Raw genomic sequence first — 14,471 nt, 5'->3', positions numbered from 1 at the left:
ATTTTATTGCATATTATGATTATTTTTATGGTTGACATATTTGTTGTGTGTCCACTGGAGAAAATGCACTGTCTCTAAGAGTAGAATTAATTTAATTTCATTGAATGAGACAATTGTTTTTAATGGATGTTATTATTTAGGAGTAGTGGTAGGAGCTATATTTTCATTCTGAGAAAATCCTACAAGTAAGGGGAAGAAAGCCCTTAATGTATGAATAAACTGTTCTTTACTGGTTTGCAAGTTCTTCATTTATGTGTAGACATGAGCCACTGCCTTGCCACCAGTTTCCTTGTTTCTTTGTCGTTTTTGGTGGCTTGCCTCTCCTTGTTGTTTAAGAGTTAAGCAGCAGCTTTATTGTTAGTAATGTAGCAAATGTGTGAACTGAAGTGGATTTGTAGTCATTTACCAGGGTGGGCAAGGAGTGGCCACAGTGTTGGAGAACCATGTCATCTGAATACAGTAATATTGGTAGACAGGGAAAGTTAAAGGGGGGGGGTCTGTTGATAAAGGTGGAGAAAAGTAAAGGGGCTAGGATGGAACCTTACAGTACACCCTTTGAGTAACAGTGCACTGTCTGAAGTGAAGGCCACAATTTTAACTGAGAAGTTGTGAATGATGGAGAGGTAGTTTGCAAACCAGCGGGTTGCCTCAGGACTTGCAAAGAGTTTTATTTATTTTATTTATTTATTTCAGTTTGATTACCGGGGAAGTCCACTGGGCCAAAAAGTGCCCATTTTCAGTGGAGGCCTGGGGAGAAAAGCTCCATGTACAATAGTAGTATGATAAGGGTTACAAAACAATGAGAAAGGTTACATAATTTTGGAGATGAGATACAGTAGTATGGTTCATACATTCAGTGGAATTACATACATTCAAAGGAAAAACTGTAATATTCATTGTGAGACAGTATATAACAAAAACTGAAATTTTTTTTTTTTTTTTTTTAAAGACATCCGCCAAAAATTTGTATATGAAATGTATGTATGGAACTGTCAGCAGGGTTAAAGGTCATTTAGAAGTAAAGAGTTTTCATTTACTCATTTGACAAAGATTATGGCGGATGTCTTATTTTTCTAATGAAGGATATTCTCACAGCACTAGCATGATGGTTGCTATCTGCTCTTTTGATGAGTGAGACTGTCAGGCCATCATAATATAGTGTTCACTAAATGAGTGATGTGTCTGAGGTTTAGTATTAGATTAGCATCCCAAATGGTGTCAGCATACAGTAAATACAGGATAGGGAGTGTTGTCACTGGAGAGGTATCAGTAGCCCTCCTAGGAAACAGGTGTGCTTGCATGTATATGAAAAAAATGTTTAATTAAGTCTCAGTAATGTAATGGTAAGTTGCTACTGAGGGCAATGGGTTTAGACTGCAGTACGTAAAATCTTGGGACGTCACAGATTACAACTTTTGTTTTCAGGAGCTGATAGCGTACAGATTACTTAGGTGAGACAGGTGCTGGCTGCAACTCAAAGCAGAAGTACACATTTGCTGCAAGCTCTTAAGGGCAATCAACCTCTTGCATACATATTTGGGATGCATTATTACATACCAGGTAATGCCTTTTTTTGTAGATCAACTTGGAGAACTTCAGTGTCTTTTACTGAAGTAATCATGTTGCCCAGTTTGCAGTGATCATTATACTTGGTTATCCATAGTCCATTTTCCACTTGTACATTGTACTTCTACATAAGGCCCAGGCAATATCCCTGGTAAGGGTCCTGGGCTTATAAAGACTAGCAAAACAGCTCTTCTCAGAGCTATTAGCCCCCTTCAGGGCTCTCAACACAACCATCCCTAACTAGGGAAGACTGACAAAGGTCCTCCATTTAGCCCTTGTCAGGGCTCCATACTGAGAGTTTTATACCCAACAGCCCTTATCAGGGCTCCCTACTGGATAACCAGCACAGGACCGCGTTCCAGATCCTAACTGAACAGCAAAGAACCTACAAGTTTAATAGATTATTATCAGGTACCAACACATCCTCAACGTAACAACCAGAGCGTTATACTATACTGTTTATTCCTTCTTGGTTAGGGGAGGCACCACTCTGATAGTGTGCACTAACACCACTCTAATTTCACTTGTACATTTAAGGAAAACCATCTAAAAAGAAGCAGCACCAATAAAGAACCTTGTCGGTCATTGCTATAAGCTAGTAATGGTACTCTGTTCTGATGCACCTGTATAACAATATAAGTTGAAATTGTGACTTGGCATATTTGACCTAGAATTTGGCTTAAAAGGGGTCTTTTATCAGCCTACTATCCATTTAAGCAAATATTTTGGCGAAGTCTTGAACACATACAAAAGCACAGTCTCTTGACAGCAGAATAGCCAGCTTTGCTAACCATAGTGAACCTATGTTTTGGCCTTACTTGAAGCAAAAGTGTATCTGAAAAGACCATACTGTCAAACAAGGCATGCAAAACACAAACATGACAGTGTATAGGGATAGGATATTTCTCAGCACATGGGATTCCAGCAAGAAAGTGAGGGTTCAAAGTGTCAAACTCTGAAATCACAGCAACAGCCACTAACACACAATGATAAGCAGACCTGAATAAGTAAAACAAAAAGGAGTAAGTAAATTATGCTAAGAAGTCTGAGACAGAAAGCTACAGAATGATTCACTTAATCATTTGGTGAGTGATGCAGGTTTCTTTTAATAGTCATCTAGAGGATCAAAGTCTACGAGTATATTAGTCACTGGCTAAATTTGGCCACATTGCTAATGTCCCAGAACTTCAAATTACTGGAAGTAAAAGGTGTATTACACAAGTATACACAAGATGTGCAGATATTATCAAGGATAAGACTGACAACCATGAGCGCAGTGAAGGCACACTAGTCAAATCTTAAAGTTTTATATTGTTATAAGCACTAGCACACCGAAAACATTTCCGGATGCCAACACCAGTAAAGCAATAGTGGTACTAAGGTTTCTGCTCTGTAAGCATAGTGGAGGATATCCTCTTTAATCCCCACTCTTCAGGTTATTAACAGATTGATGTACAAATGCCTTATGGATGGAGGCACACAGTTCCTCTACAAACAATATTACAGTTATCAAATGTTTTCTTTAAACTCGTATTGCAGAGTCTATATAGAAGACGTGTTTTCTATACTTTCCATAAGAAACGAGTACGAGGATCATAATATAATGAAGACAATACACTTAAGATGGAACAGCCTGAGTATAAAAAAGAAAACCATTGACTCTCTGCCCTAATTCCATACAGTCTGTTAAATGTAGCACTCATGGGTTCACTGATAGTAAGACAAACACATACTGCAATATAATTCTTTTCTCACCTGCTATATTACAGACAAACTTAAAAAAACTCAAGTTATAACATCCCTAAGCTGCTGATCTGTGCCCTACCTATTGTGCTGTCTTCCATGGTTGGAGGTAATTTACTACTAAGCTCCTCTTTCAGCTCATCGATAAGTCTATAGATAACGTGATGGATCTTGACTGGTATATTTTTCTTTGTTGCCATTTGCTGAATTCCTTTGCTGACATTTACATTAAAACCATAGATGACACCTGGGAAAAGAACAAACATCTCTAGTTACAGCTTGTAAAAAGGAAAAAAAAAAACAGTTTTGCACAAACACTATAACGTACCAAACACAACTTCTCTTGATATGTGTAAAAACAGTTTAAAAAAAAACATGAGGAATGCAGATTACCCCACTCATTTATTAAGAGTCATACTTCTCAACGAATTAGTACAAAAAATCATAGTACTGGCCTTTAATAATCATAGCAGGGGGTCAGGAAGAGAATTACTTTATTATGTTTCACAAAAGAAGGTCTTTATAAACTAGACCCTATATAGTTAGTGGTACTGAATCTTTGTATAGGTTTAGTTTATGTATTTAATAAAGTATGTATCCATAAGATGTTTTGACATTTTGGGAAACAAGGCTAAAACTGAGGGCCAAAATCATAGTGCAATTCCTAAATCATAGCAGTTGGGAGGCAAGAATTGATTTCTCATTAATATACAAGCAGAAAAGCTGCACTACATGTGTTTTTGCCAACATATTTGATTGCAAATATTTAAAATGTCATAAATTTTAAATAAAACTATCAACCTCTGCAGTTCCAGAATTGTTGATGCTGGCCCCAACAGATTTACAACTACCTCAGTACCATCAACTTACCTCTCAAAATTTACTTACAATCTTCACTACAGGAATCATCATCATTGAAGGACAAGAGAGTTTTCCTTCATTAGTCTGTTACAAAACTGATTTAAATGGATAGGAAAAATGCTAATCACAAGATGATGATGCAAGGTGAACTTGCTCAAAATTCTGCAATATTGGCAAAGGAGTTGCTTTCATCTTGCAGGACCTCTGAGGAATGTGTCTCAAATATCTTTAGGACCAGCAATGGATCTCTCTCTGTCCTACAGAGAACCACAAGGAGGCCAAATCATCATGAAAGCCCTGTATGGAGTTCTGACTCAACTTAATGCCAACATTCTGAAGGAGAAAATATTTTTTAAATGTGCTCCCCCAGAAAATGAGTTAAGAGCTTGAAGTTGTACTGCCAAATGGTTCATCATGATAAAGATAAATATTTCATCTTAATATCATTCACCCTCCTTTACAGTATATCAACATGTAGATGGAAACCAACTTAAAAGCTGTCCATCCTTTAAGGCATAGGGAAATTCAGTGTTCTCTAGTTTATGACAATGAGCCAAGCTCTTTTTGAACTCTGTTAGGATTGCAAATCAGCTTCACCACTGTATAAACTGGTGACCCCCCATTTGTTTAGTTAGCTATTAAGTTACTCTGGTTGTCCAACTGGGTTGAGGCCCATTTTCAGTGGAGACCTTGCAGCACTAGCTGGTTAAGTGTCTTGTTTAGAATTACACACAAGACAATTGGAGACTGAGTGACTCAAACCCAAAACTGCAGAATGAAACACTACCAACTCATAGACTTAATCCTGTACATTAAACACCATAAAAGTTTCTTATTTGTACAATAAAATCATGCTGCAGTGGAGCTATTATTATCCATTATAACAGTCTTGACAACTTATTCTGCTCTTTGTTCCTTGTGGGACTATTCTTCCTTAATCATCTGAATTTAAAAATACCACTGATGGAGAAGTCTCTAAACAGTCTTGTAGCCTAGAGAGAGAGAGAGAGAGAGAGCTAGGACACAAGTTAATATGAAAAAAAACTCTTTCTTATAGCTGTGCTACACAATCTTCTGGTCTCTACCATGACTGCTGCTAGCCTAAACGTATGCAAACTTCATTGCCTTATACGGCAGCATAAAGCCATGTAGGTTCATAAAAAAGTACTAGGCTAACTTCCCTTGCGTGCCATTTTAAGCCTAGACAATTTTCCTTTTTGTGCTTGAAATAACCTACCCCATTTAGTTACAGATTGGTCTTACTCATCCCATGGTAGATAATTAAATACAACCCTTAATGAGAATAAGTGGGATCATACCACAGATGATCTGAGGGGACCCACACATGAGATAAAGCATTTAGGAGCTGCCTCTTTCTGATAGTAGTATGGGGGGGGCACATTTTCTGTTTCCCCTCCAAAAATCTATGTTGTACTTGGAAAATGGACAGGGATGAACTTTGTTTTATGTGGATGGGGAGTCTCTGCCACAGTAGCGGTATCCCCTGAAAGATGTACCTCTCCCTTCAAACCATTTTTTTTGCTGTTGCAGAACACGTTTAGTAAATCCTTAGAGTATTTTTTTAAGTTTTTATTAGATTTTAACTAAACAAATTGATCATGATAATTTTATTTAGAAATTTGTGAGCATAAAAAAAACAATATGAACAAGAACAAAAGAACAACTATTTGCAAGAGTGTCTACTATCAATGAAGAATCTCAAAAAATTCCTACACACAAAAATAGATATATTCATATCAATTGCAATCAAGCAGTTCCTTGAAATTTTTCCACGTTATAGTAGGAGGTAATTTTTGGATATCGTGATTTCATGGTGATAATTTCCAGATGACATACTTCTGTTGCAATATTTGTGAATTCACTAAAAGAGCTTCATTCTTTCAATTCTTGGTTAGAACTTTCCTCGCTACAGATAAAATAGACCATAAAAAAGGGTATCCAATTATTTTACACAAACAGGAGTAGGGGTATTAAAAAGAATTAATGACTTAGATAATACAAAACTGCTCCCAAATAAAGCATGTAAAAAAGATTAATGCTATTCCAATAAGGTGCAAGTACAACACAGAGTTGCAATCTGCTTTTAAGCTCCAATTTACATTTCCAACAAACTTGCTTCTTTTTAAACATTAATTCAGTTTTATGAAGTCTGAAGAAAGATTTATCCAAGAATTTCCAAGAAAAAGTTTCCATCCAAGAGAAGTCTGTTTACAAGATATTAAAATTATTTTTATCCTATTAATCTGGAGGTCTGTTATTAATGTGAGTAAAATACTTCCAGTAATTGTCATTGCAACTTTTTGTTTCTTTCCTCACCACTCTATGTAATTTGGATAACAGACCCTCCCCAAGTATGTTTTGTTGCATTAATAATATTAAAAATTCAATTCATGTTTGGATAAGATCTTTTACCCTTGGTTGCATTAACTCAATTTTACCTTCTACATATTGTCTGTAAAATTGTACACTCAACCACATATCTTTGCTTAAATCACACTTACTTATGCTATAATCAACAGAATGCGTTTTTCCATTATTCATTAGCTGAAACCAATATAACAGATTTTTCTCTTTAAATGTAATCATCGTGTCTAACTTTGAAGTGAAAATATTATTTTGACTGCATGCTATAGGGAAAAAGAAAAATCCATGCCATATTTTTGGATTACTATAAATTAAATTTCTAAAGGTATTTAATATAGTAGAAATAAAAATATTTCAGTTGTCTGGTGACTCCTTTCTGAAAAGCAATATTTTAGCAGCCAATATAAACTATTGTGTAGTATAAGATTATGATTAAAGTTTATGTTATGTTTTAATTTTATGAAAAGGCATCCTAGACACACTCCATCTGGCTATGTAAATATCATTTATCCAAAGAGATATTGTTTTTAATTACAGATGATAAAGAATATAACTCTAGATCTGGTAGTCCCAATCCCTCCTGCTATCCTGTCCTTTATATATGATGATTTAAGGCAATTCTTGTTTTGTTGGCAATCTCTTCTATGTTATTATTGTTAGCAGTCTGATTTTCCAGTTTTAATTTGTCGAGTTTTTCTTGTATATCATACAGTTCTTTGTTCCATTGTTTTTTTCTTTATCAACAGCCAATTGGTGACTCTACCAAAAAGATATGATTTTAGTGCATCCCACAGATAGATTTCTGAAATATCTCCTGTATTGTTCATTTCTATAAAAGAAAGAATTTATTTAATAAGAGAGTCCTTAAAATCCTTTAAACAAGTTATATATGCTGGTATCCTCCAGATCTTAATGTTACTGTTAAGATTTTAAAGTGATTACATTGTGATCTGAAAGTAAGCAAGATACCACTTTAACTTTGCCTAGTTTATCTACCAACTCATTGGAGGCATACATTCTATCAGTTTTGGATTGTGTATATGTCTATGTGAGTAATGAGTAAAGAAAAGTGATTCCGGATCTGAGAGATCATTTATGTCCCTAAGGTGAAATAGTTTGGTGAACTTTAATAGTGCCTTTGCTGATGCCTGTATTTTACATTTACCTGTTGTATTAGTACCCTTTGGTGACAATATACAATTAAAATATCCTGCTAGTATGATGCTGCCTTTTAAAATTTGAATTACTTGTTCTAGTTGTTGTCAACGGTTACAGAAATGGTATGTCCGCATGCTTAATTTTCAGTCAAAAAAGACATCAAAACTAATCATCTAGAAAGAAAAAAGTAAACTTTTGGTAACCTACTATAGCATAATGAATTATATTATATTGTACATGACATTGTAGCTTAATAAAAGGAGGTCATTGTCCCACTGTACTCATCCCTCATTAGACCCATTATAGAATACAACGCCCCATTTGGTATGTACACCTCTCAGGACATCTGCAACAACTGGAAAGGCCGCAGGAATACCTCACTAAAAGAATCACAGGCCTAAAGCAGATGCCTTATGCTGACCGCCTTAAAAAACTCCAGCTATACTCAGTCGCATATCGTCTACTCCGAGGCGATCTCTGCTTAACATACAAGGCCATGTCAAACCCAGAGCTGTTGGACATGCTACACTTAAAGAAATCCCAATCCCTCAGAGCCACACGCTCCAGGGATCTAAACCTTGTCATCACTATAAACAAAACATGCTGGAGGGATAAGGTTCCTGACCCAGAGACTCCCCAGACACTGGAATAGACTGCCCATACATGTCAAGCAGAGCGCCTCTTTGGCCCTCTTCAAAAGGAACCTTGATAGTTGGATGGGAGAAAGGAAATTCACCCTGGGGATCACATCAGTCGCCCTGCTAGACAGGGGTCCAGTGAAGTAAATAGTGTGGGAAGAAATAGCCAGGGAATTGTTATGGCTAGGCTTGTATAGGCCCTAGCGCCGATAGCCTAGTACCAACCTATGAATAACTTAGATTTTAATTTAAGTTGGCCAGAAATCAGAGTTTGTCTTATTGTATTCCTTATTCACAATCTTATGGTTTCACTGACTTTGTTCAACAGAGAACATAATGACATTTGAGCTAATGCACTATTCATAGGTTAACCTTCTAAAGCTGGCTGTCCACCAATCAAAATCATAAGCTATTAACAGCCCTGATTCTTTGCATGGGCGTGAAACTTCACAAAGCTCAAGCTGTTTACCAGCAAAAGCTTCAAGTGTTTAAATAAGATGAGAAAGCTCAAGCACTAGAGAGAAAAAAATAACTTCTACTTTTTTTACGAATATATCTTGTAGCCAGACATCATGTTTCTATAATTTTATGACAGAGTTTCATCTCATTATCAAGAATAAGGAACATGTAACAAATTTATAAGGCAAGATTATTTTAAATTTTAAATCTATTCCAAGAATCACAGCCCCTTCATTTCTGAACTATAACATGAAATATATCCACAGAGAATGGAATGATCCCCCTTCCCCCAAAAACAAACATCACAATTCATCTGGTAAGGCACAACAGCTACACATTATCAAAGTCAATGCACTAATAAGGTAAACAAACTGCCTGTGAACATCCAGCAGATGGACAGTGTATTCTCCCTTGTTTTGGAAATGAGGAAAACATACTGGTAAGTTTATATTTTTCTCAGTTGCAACTTTGGGCAGAAAGGATTGATTAGTATGTAATGTCACTCTGTCCTTGTGAAAAATTAAGGGTATTTAGAGGACGGAGCGTGCAATTCCGATACTCCTCTTGCAGAAGTGATAGCCACCAAAAAACAGTCTTTCATGATAAGAATTTCAAATCTACTTTGGTAAAGGATTCAAAGGAAGGAAGAACCAGAGCCTGTAAAATTACAGTCAAATCCCAAGGATTTGTGGATCTTTCACAGGAGGGTGAAGAAGGAAAGTCCCTCTAAGAAAAACCTTTTGCAACTTTGATGAGGGCAAAGATGTTGCATTTTCCTGGTATGAAAATTCAAAATGGCTGCCAATTGTACTTTTACAGTAGAATGACCCCCCCCCCCCCGAGAAAATAAGAGAAATAAAATCTAGGACTGCTGGGACAGGAGCAGTAAAAGGATCTAATTTATGCTATTTAGCCCAAAAAAGAAAATCTTTTCCATTTGCTCTTGTAAATTATTCTAGTCGAAGATTTGTGGGAGGAGAACAGAATGTTTGGGATTGGGGATGAAAGCCTAGTAAATCTAGCCATCATTCGAATTAGAGAAACTATCTGGTTAGTTTCAGACCTGGGAGATCGGGATAATTTTATCCTGATGGACGGGATGGTAGATCTGGACGAGGTTCGAGCGTCCACGGAGGAGAAATCAGATGAGACCAAAGGAAGGTGAACCAGATTTGCAGAGGCCAATAGGGGACAATGAGGATCACTTTGCTCTTCAACCTAAAAGCTTTCTGAAGGTACTTAAGGATTAAGGGGAGAGGAGGAAAGGCATAAATTAATCTGGGAGGCCAAGCATGAACCAGAGCATCCCTAAGTGACTGTCCCTGAGGGGATCAAAGCGAAGAACCTGCTGCACTTGTGGGGAGATGCAAAGAGATGGCAGCAAGGTCGACCCTATCTGTGGAAGATCATGTATGTCTCTGACATTCAGAGACCACTCATGAGGCATAAGACTCTGCTGAGCCTGTCTGCTAAAAAGTTGCGCTCCCCCAGAATGTGCGCTGCAATCAGAAAGCAGTTGGTAGAGATCGCCCACTGCCATACTCTCATTGCTTCTCAGCACAGGGAGTAGGATCTGGCTCCCCCTTGTTTGTTGATGTACCAAACTACCAACATCTTGTCCACTGTATCACAATAGTCCCTGGAGGAAGGAAGCTGTGAAATGCCTGCAATGGGAAAAGAACCGCTCTCATCTCCAGGACATTGATATGCAGATTGAGCTTCTGTGATGTCCAAGTGCCTTGAACCGTCTGACCCAGGAATTCCCCCCACCCCCATCTGACAGGCATCCGTGGTCAAAGTCATGTTTGAGGGAGTAAGAATAAAGGTATGTCCTTGAAGAACCTGCTAGGGTCCATTGCAGAATTCTCTCAAATTTCTCCAAATCTTTTGGGTTTCTAATACCATGACAGGAATGGACCCCATTCTTAAGTATGATTAAAGTTCATGAAATTAACATTGTTTCAATCTTTGATTTCAGACAGAAGTGCTCTTTGCAGCACCCACAATGTGTCCCGTAATGACTCCTGCAATTCGTACAGAGTTACATGTACTGATAACATATCTACATTTATTTATTTTACATTTGTTGACCGGGTTAGTCCGACTGGAAACAAAGTCCATTTTCAGCGGAGGCCCAGGGAGATAAGCTCCAGACACAATACAAGAACAAAAGCAGTTGAGAAAAAAGAAAAACATTGATTATATATAATATTATAATTTTAGTTATAGGTGTAGTTAAGAAGGGAATACAGGTAGAAGTACATTCAGACAGTCAGTGTTACAAATTTCCATTTTGAGGTTAGTAGTAGATAACAATATCAGATTAGATAAGTAATTACATACATTATGTTGATTTAGTCAGGCTTGTCACAGTGGCATATCCATTTTACTTCCAGATGTTGTGTGATTGAGGCTTTAAATTGGTCTGGGGAGGAGAGCATGGTAATGGCACCTGGAAGTTTGTTCCAGGTTCTACTTACAGAATTTGCAAATAGGGCCATGCCAGCAGCATTGTTAATTTTAGTTGTTTGTATTTGTAACTTATTGGATGAACGTAGCAGTCTTGTGTTTTTATGGGGGAGGATGTAGTTACTAAGGGCTGGAGTATTATTTGGGTTCTTTAGGATTTTATTAGCCAATATTAGAAAGTTATACTTGACGAGATTCGGAAATTCCAACCATCAGAGCTGTTTGAGATTAATGCAGTGGTGGGTTCTGAAAGGAGAGCCCGTAGCAAACCTGGCGATGTGATTATAGCAGGTAGTAAGTCTATTTAGTTCAGATTTACTTATGTTTGCTAGAAGGGGGAGGCATATAGGAGTGTTGAGAGTAGGTGCGAGCATGCAATGGCTATTTTAGCTATGGGGTGAGGAAGGTTTTAACTCTGTAGAGTGAACCATGTTTTTTGTTGATGGTTTTGATTGTCTGGCTTACATGGAGGTCAAATTTTAAGTAATTGTCTATGGTGACACCTAGTAGTTTGGTATTGAGGTCCGGGGAAATGACTGTCCCATCATTAGCTTGTATGGTAAAGGAGTAGGGTATAGACCTTTGGGTTGGTGGAAATATGAGCATTTTGTTTTTTTTGGGATTTAGTAGTAGGCGACGTTTGGATAGCCAGTTTTCTATAACAGTAAAAGTAGCCTGAGTATCCATTTTTAGGTCATCTGGAGATGTGGCTGAGCAGATCAGAGTGGAGTCATCAGCATATTGGATACAGCAGCATATTGGATACAGCTGATGTTTGGTATGATAGTAGGGAGATCATTAATAAAGATGGAAAACAGTAGTGGTCCTAGTATGGAGCCTTGTGGAACTCCGATAGTGTTGGGTAATAGATTTGAGAGCTTATTCTGCCAGAGGACTGCTTGTTGCCTGTCACTGAGATAGGATTTAAACCAGAGAAGGGCACTGGGATGTAGACTGAGAGTTTGCAGAGTCGTAATTATTAGCTGATGGTCCACCATGTCAAAAGCCTTGGAAAGATCTAGGAAGAGGGCAGACGAGGTGTGGTTGTTGTTGCGGTTATTATTAATGGTGTTAGTAAAGGACAGTAGGGCAGTGGTTGTACTATGATGTGGCCGAAAGCCATGTTGGGTATTAGCCATCAGGTCGTTCTGGAGTAAATGTTGCATAAGTTGTTTATGTATACATTTCTCCATGATCTTAGCAAGTGGGGAGAGTATGGCTATGGGCCTATAATTGGAGTATTCAGTAGAGGGACCTCCTTTATGTAATGGAATAACATAAGATGTTTTCCAGATATTGGGAATTTTGGCTTCAGATATGGTCCGGTTGATTAGGATAGAGATTGGAAAGGCGATAGCATCTGCTGTCATTTGTAGATATTCAGCTGGGAGTTGGTCAGCAGATAGGGTGGTGGGTTTTAGTTTTTTAATTAGCTTGCATATAAAGGAGGTTTATACAGGCTGAAAGCAGAATAGGTTTTGGCTGTTGGATTTGGTGTTAATTTCATCAAGGGAACTTTGAGGTAGTTGGGTGGCGAGAGCTTGAATAGTTTCAGTAAAGAAATGATTGAAACTATCTGCAACCTGTTCTGGGGTTTGATTTGAGTTGGCAGCCGGGTTTGGTGTCGATGTTTTACTTGGATACAGTAATTTGTTGATCCCAGCCCAGAATTTTTGAGGATTGTTTTGGTTATTCATCTGTAGTCTACAGTAGTAGTGTTTTTTATCCAGTAGGACAAGTCTTTTTGTTTCATTCTGTGCATGTCTATATTTATTGTGATCATGGGGATTTTTGGTAGATTGCCAGGTAGCCCATAGTTTATTTCTACTGTTAATTTTTGTTCTTGTATCTTTGGAAAGCCAAAGTACGTTATTACCTTTTGTTCTTATTAGGCAGGCAGGATTAGTATAATCCAGTTGCAGGACTTAAGTTCCAGTTGAAGTTTAGCAGGATCAAGGTCTCTTTTGGTTCTAACTTTCCTGAACAAGGGTTGTTGTGGGGTAATAGCTTTTTGTTTAATTATATAGGTCAGGAGATGATCACTTAGATCATCTAGGAGGGTACCTGCAGTGTACATTAGGGAGTTACTGTTTACAAGTATCCAGTCCAGTATACTCTCTTTTTGGGAGTGTTTGCCATATCTGGTAGGGGTGACTATGGTTTGAGTGAATGCATGGAGGTTGATATGAATGGAGGGGGATTTTGATGAACAGGAGCCCCAATCTATGTTAAAGTCCCCCAGGACTAGGGTTTCTTGGGTGTACTGAGAGGATAGCCAGTGAAGGGTGTCCTCAAGTGTAGCTACATTGTTTCCTGGGGGAATGTACATACAGATAATAATAATGCTTTTACTTTTGTTCAGTTGAAATTTGGTAGCTAATATTTCGGAGTTATTGATCTGAGGTGGCTGAATAATTTCAGTAGTTACATTCAGTTCGGATTTATAGAGGACAGCTACCCCCCCCCTTTCCTCTTAGCCCGATCTAGTCTGTGTAGATTGTAGCCAGGTGGAAGGATTTCATTATCGGTGGTAGATGGTTTTAGCCAGGTTTCAGATAGACATAATATCTCAGGGGAATAGACAGCTAAGAGGGCATGAAGTTCATGTATTTTTTTTTTGTTTATACTTCTTATATTAAGATGGCAAATCAAGAGGGAGTTGGTGGGTCTACTGATTATGTTCTTGTTATAGCTATCTATGTTAGATGGTAAGTTAGGGGTAATAGGGCCTGGATTGGGGTGAATATCTCCACAGATTATAAGGCTTAGTCTATACTCTTTAATGGTTTGCATCAGTTTGTTTAAAAGTTTGTCATAAAGTTTGGCTTTAGTACTGATGTGGCGTGGGTTATTGCTCTGTTGAATAATAAATGAGGATAAGTTATGTCTTATTTTAGTGTCCTGGTTTAATATATAACTGAAAAAGGCTGTTTTTTCATTTGGGGACATAGTGTGTCCTACAGGGCAGTGATACCTGGTAAGTTGTTGGGTTTCATACATAGTTAGGATATAGGTTACAATGAGGGTGGGTAGAAGGGTATATAGCAACATTTTGGTAATATGCAAGTTTGGGTTAACTATTGTGAGAAGCAAGTGCAGGGGAAAGGTGATGTGAAATTAGAGGGGGAAGGGAGGAGGGTGGGGAGGTAGTGAGGGCAAATACATACGATTGTAGATTCTTTTTTTAAGGCT

At 37.8% G+C, this 14,471-nt stretch overlaps 1 protein-coding gene across 1 annotated transcript in view; it reads right to left on the bottom strand.

Moving 5' to 3' along the window:
- MTIF2 (mitochondrial translational initiation factor 2) overlaps positions 1-14,471 on the bottom strand; it is a gene marked incomplete in the record, with an annotated part of 1,010,271 nt that overhangs the window by 236,222 nt on the left and 759,578 nt on the right. Inside the window, 1 exon segment of the mRNA XM_044055171.1 lies at positions 3,392-3,556. Coding sequence (XP_043911106.1) covers positions 3,392-3,556 — 165 coding nt within the window.

The sequence above is a fragment of the Protopterus annectens genome, chromosome 1.part2 (assembly GCF_019279795.1).
Source record: "Protopterus annectens isolate FY-2018-M chromosome 1.part2, PAN1.0, whole genome shotgun sequence".
NCBI classification, from domain to species: domain Eukaryota; kingdom Metazoa; phylum Chordata; order Ceratodontiformes; family Protopteridae; genus Protopterus; species Protopterus annectens.
The sequence above is the reverse complement of the archived record's forward strand: the minus strand, read 5'-3'. Positions and strand labels throughout refer to the sequence as shown.